General features: G+C 34.9%; 2 protein-coding genes across 2 annotated transcripts in view; one reads left to right on the top strand and one right to left on the bottom strand.

Annotated features, from left to right (window-relative positions):
* Positions 1-5423, bottom strand: part of LOC106878466 (pre-mRNA-splicing factor ATP-dependent RNA helicase PRP16) — a 70456-nt gene that overhangs the window by 32994 nt on the left and 32039 nt on the right. The window lies entirely within an intron of this gene.
* Positions 2036-4165, top strand: LOC106878478 (internalin I). The gene has a single exon (XM_014927696.2). The coding sequence runs from the start codon at positions 2054-2056 to the stop codon at positions 3725-3727; it is 1674 nt and encodes a 557-aa protein (XP_014783182.1). The 5' UTR covers positions 2036-2053; the 3' UTR covers positions 3728-4165.

Below are 5423 nucleotides of genomic sequence, written 5' to 3'. Positions count from 1 at the left end.
AATCGACCCCAGGACTTATTCATTGTAAGCCTGGTACTTATTCTATCGGTGTCTTTATCTAAACTGCTCGATTGATGGGAACATAAACACACCAACATCGGTTATTAAACAATGGTGGGGGAACACAGACAGAAAGACACTCACACATGAATATATACATATCTATACGACAAGCTTCTGTCAGTTTCCGTCTACCAAATCCACTCACAAGGCTTTGGTCAGTCCAAGGCTACTGTAGAAGACACTTGCATAAGGCGCCACACAATAGGACTTAACCCAGAACCATGTGGTTGGGAAGCAAGCTTCTTACCACACAGCCATGCCTCTGTTTTAAAGTGTTCGTTAAATGTACAAGTGTGTTTTGTATTATCATAAACTATTTCTTTTATAATCTTTGTGTTTGAAGGTAAAATAAAATTACAATAAACAAATTTGAGTGAAGGCGCATGGCCTAGTGGTTAGGGGATTGCATTCATGATCGCAAAATCATGATTTTGATTCCCATACCGGGTAGTGCATTGTGTTCTTGAGCAAAAGACTTCATGTCATGTTGTTCCAGTTCACTCAACTGGCAAAAATGAGTAACCTTGTGATAGACTGGTGTTCCATTCAGGGTTGATATTTCCCCATCTTTTGAACGACAAATGACTCATTGGTGAGACATAATTTCATGGAGGATTGCAAACAAATGAAAAGTGGTTTTAACTGACCTTTGTTTACAATCACCACGTACAAGTCAAGACAAAGGAAATACACAAACACGCACATGCATGCCTCTAATCTGAAATTAGTTAGTCTGGCTATAAAATACTACTTCAAGTAATTAACCCATTCCATGCTAATATGGAAAAGCAAACATTAAATGAACATATATCTATAATGTGTGTGTGTGTGTGTGTGTGTGTATGAATATATGAAAGGCTTCTTCTTGTTTCTATCTAATTAATTTCACTCACAAGGCTCTGGTCAACCCACAGCTACAATAAAAGATAGCAGCTGATAGTATCAACATATTGGGAATGAACTCTTAAGCCACATGGTTCCAAAGTGAACTTTATAACCCTACAGCCATATATACAATCAACATCATCATCATTTAACATCCACTCTTCAATGGTTGCATGGATTAGATGGAATTCACTGAGGCAGACTATTTTGTGGCTGGATGCCCTTCCTGTCATCAACCCTCACCTGTTTCCAAGCATGGTAATATTTCCTCATTACCTGAGATGTTTTCCTTGAAAGACTAGAAATGAAAGACACTTGTATGATACTGATGTGCATTTGCAATTATTACATAATGTCAAGACAAGGGTACACACATTTGGGCATTTAGAAGCTACCAAGGATTATCAACTGTACAAGGGACACGTGAGTTGTATTAAAGCTACAAAACACAAGAAGAATGGGAAAGTAATAAAGACCAGAAGTGTTTCTGGCAATATATATAAAGTATATATTTGTGTGTTTGTTTCTATGTTTGTCCCCGCACCATTGCTTGACAACTGACCTTGGTTTGTTTACATCCCCATAACTTAGTGGTTCAGCAAAAGAAACAGATAGAATAAGTACTAGGGTTACAAAGAATAAGCCCTAGGGTCAATTTGTTCAACTAAAGGTGGCACTCCAGCATAGCTGCAGTCAAATAAGTGAAACAAGTAATATATATATATATGTACATATATGCAACAATATATATGACACGTCAAGCTAAGTAAAATTGTGGTTGTCCTTACATACAGGTATGTCCCCTGTATTCCTCTTCAGCCAAGTGATCCTAATCTTGTGGGCTCATGGGTGCTTGTGCCACATAAAAATAAACACATGCACTATATATTTGTTCTTCACTGGTTTATTGCTGTTCTTATTCTAACTCATGTCCATTGTCTGGAAATCTTTCATCACACATCTGTGACCTCTTCAATAACACTTTTCATCTTTGTGTGTGCTTTTGCTCCACTTATTTCATTCTGCTCTTCTATCATATAACTGTTTTTTATTTTTCAACTATTTTGGGTTTTTTTTATTCCAGCAGATACCATTCTACAGAAAAATGCTGCGACATGCACTGATTGTTACTTGGCTGTTTGGCGCTACATTAACAACATCATATATTTTGAATTATTCACCAGACTTTATGAACTTGAAATGCTTCAACTGTACCTACAGCAATGTCACCTTCTTTCAACTGTCATATAATAATATTTCCTCTATTTCAATTACTAACAACACTATCCTGCAACTAAATTTCACTCAAAACCAAAATGATACCATACTTATCAACCTCGGGTCGATGCCCAATCTTCAAGGACTAAATGTATCCAACAACAAGTTGTTAGATCTTCCTTACAGTTTACTCAGCTACCCAAAATGGCAAACACTAGATATCAGTTCGAATGAAATTATTTATCTAACCAAGCCAATAGTAACAAACAGCCTACATCTACATCTACAAAATAACAAAATACAGGAACTTTCTGACAGCCTTTTCCAGGATTGTCCAAATCTGGAAAAACTGGATTTGTCTAATAACAAATTAAAACAGATCAAACTGAAAACATTTAGCAATCTAAAAAATCTTTCAAGTTTGAATTTATCAAAAAATCAAATTCAAACAATTTATGGCCACTTGTCCCTTTCTAAGCTCAACAGTTTGGATCTGTCTGAAAATTTAATTCAAACCCTATCAAAAAATATGTTCAGTGAAGTCCCGTTAAACCTTAATGAACTTGACCTCGGTCATAATAAACTGACCGAGATTTCGTCAGATGCTTTCATTCAACTTTTATCATTGAAAAATTTTTCTCTACAAGGAAACAATATGACAAAATCTATAAACTCTCTCCGTTTGCCGTACCATTTGAAAAACTTTGACTTGAGTAACTGTTCACTACAGGAAATTGATCAGTGTCCATTCCACAATCTAAAAGACATCCAAAATTTAAACCTTGAGCATAATTCTCTGCCTTGTAACTGTCATTTGAATTCAATTATAAACATGTATGGTTCTTCAGTTCACATCAAGACCTGCAGGAATTCCAGCAAAGAGATAGACAAAGCACTCATTAATAGTTTGGAATTAAAATGCCAGCCCCAAACTTGTGACAACTGGAATCCAAATATCAACTCTGATGCTTCTTCCAATTTGAATGTTAGCACCGAAATTGAGAAAGGCCGAGTGAGAATTAAATGGATGACAAGTTTGATTGTGAATAGCTTCCATGTTTCGATCAGTGACTCATCAGAAAACCAGATCGAGGACATTACACTGAAATACGAACATGAGTATTCCTTTGATACTGACTCTGCATTTGTCACGTACCACATATGTGTCAATGCTCTGGACAGAGATGATGATATCATTTCAAAAAAATGTATCAGTGTTTTCATGAAGGATGTAAACATAATAACAGGAATTGTGGCAGGGTTATTAGCATTAATACCTTGTGTTTTTGGATTAATTTATATCACGTGTAAAGATCGGAACTACCATAGACTAAACAGCGATATGCAGATCAGTACAAAACCAGTAAAGAAATCTGATCTTCAGCAAAGTAATGACAAGAAAGTACCAGCTAAACTGGCATCACCACAAGAAAATCACAATCAAGGGTTTCAGTCGGATGATGATAAATTAAGCTCACAATATCAAAATGTAGAGAAACTACCTCAAACTAGTGTAGAAATTCCAGAAAATCCTAACAATAACCAACTTACATATCTATAAACATTTTCTTTTATGTCAGAACATTGGTGGATATTGAATACAAAAATTGTTTTTGTTTAAACTTTCACCATACATAATACTAACAATGTCAGATGTAAAAACAATGTATGCATATAGAGTAGAGAGTCTTGTCTAAGGTCTCCTTCCTCTTCATTTCATGATAGTGACTGGTGTTAGATTAAGTTGATGCATTCATGATGAAATGATAAAATAAAATGTGATTTCCTGAATATTAAAAACAGAGAGTGGTTGGATGCAATACATGGTAACCTCTTGAAAAAGGTCATAAAAAAAACCAGTTTGAACAAAATTCACAATCTTTATAACAGAACTCAGCACTTTTGAATGCCAAAAGATTACATTAGAACATTTAAGGAAGAATTTTACTACAGAAAAAAAAATTAATAATAAATCTAAAATAAAAATATTCCTTTTAAATTTTCTCTTTATTTTTATATTTTTTCATACATTATTTTTTATCTTCTAATCAACAGGAGCAAGGCAAGACCTTCAAGACAAGCGGGAGAGAGGGAGTTATCTTTAAATCAGAGATCTAACCTGAATGCTTGCAATGGAAGGGACCCTGCTAAAGGCACCCAACGACTAATGTCATCAAGTAAGCTAGATGACAAATTAAGTTTCATACTCCAAATAGGTCATAGTGGGATTTGAATTCAAAACACAAAAAGGCTGAACAAACACTACAAGGTATCTTACCCCAAAGTTCTACCAATCCACTGCACTGGACTGTTACACTATTTTATCCACCCCTTAAAGCAGTGGTTCTCAACCATTTTTTACCTACAGACCTCTTTGATTCTTATTCCCTTCAGATGGATTGTCCTAGCCATTCAATGTTTAAAAAATCCCATTATATTTTTGTAATTAAATAATCTTAGGAATTATATAAAAAAAAAAACTGTTAAACTATTTTGTGTATTGTAGAAGTATAACCAACTTAATGCACATAAATTTTAGCAACAAAATCTTATAAGGACCCCTCCCCCACCCAGGGTGGGAGAGGGGTCCTTATCCCTTTAGCATTCAGATAATTTTGTCAAATGTAATGCTGATTTATTTACATTGTTTTGACTTAATCATACATTATCTCATAGTTTTGAGCAACAGATGATGTGATAATTTTTTTTAGAATGACATTGTAGGGTAGGTGTGAGTGGCCAAATCTGGCCAGTTTGAACATAAAACAGGTAGAATATTTAGGCCAGAAATGGCCAGTTTAAATACTAAAAGGTTAAAGGATGGAAGGTAAAGTTGATCTCTGTGGGAATTGAACTTGGGGTGCAAAGATTCAGAATAAATACCACGAGGTATTCTATCCAAGACTCTAACCACCCGGTCAAATCACCTTCAATGTAAATAATGTAGAAGTTTGACTAGGACAAAATTTTAGAGTACAACAAATAAAGATTTCAAATTTCAGCAAAAGGCCAGCAATTTTCGGAGAAGGAGGTAAGTCAATTACATCAACCCCTGCCGAGTCCAACTGATATTTTATTTTATCAACAATGAAAGGATGGAAAGTAAAGTCAACCACAGTGGTGTTCGAACTCAGAACATAAAGAGCCAAAAAAAAAAATGCTGCTTAGTATTCAATCCTATGTGTTAAAGATTTTGCCAGTTCACCACTTTAATAATAACAATAATCCTTTCTGATATAGGCACAAGGTCTGAAATT

The sequence above is a fragment of the Octopus bimaculoides genome, chromosome 17, assembly GCF_001194135.2.
Source record: "Octopus bimaculoides isolate UCB-OBI-ISO-001 chromosome 17, ASM119413v2, whole genome shotgun sequence".
Taxonomy (NCBI): domain Eukaryota; kingdom Metazoa; phylum Mollusca; class Cephalopoda; order Octopoda; family Octopodidae; genus Octopus; species Octopus bimaculoides.
Note: the sequence above shows the minus strand (reverse complement) of the source record. Positions and strands in the feature narration are given on the sequence as shown.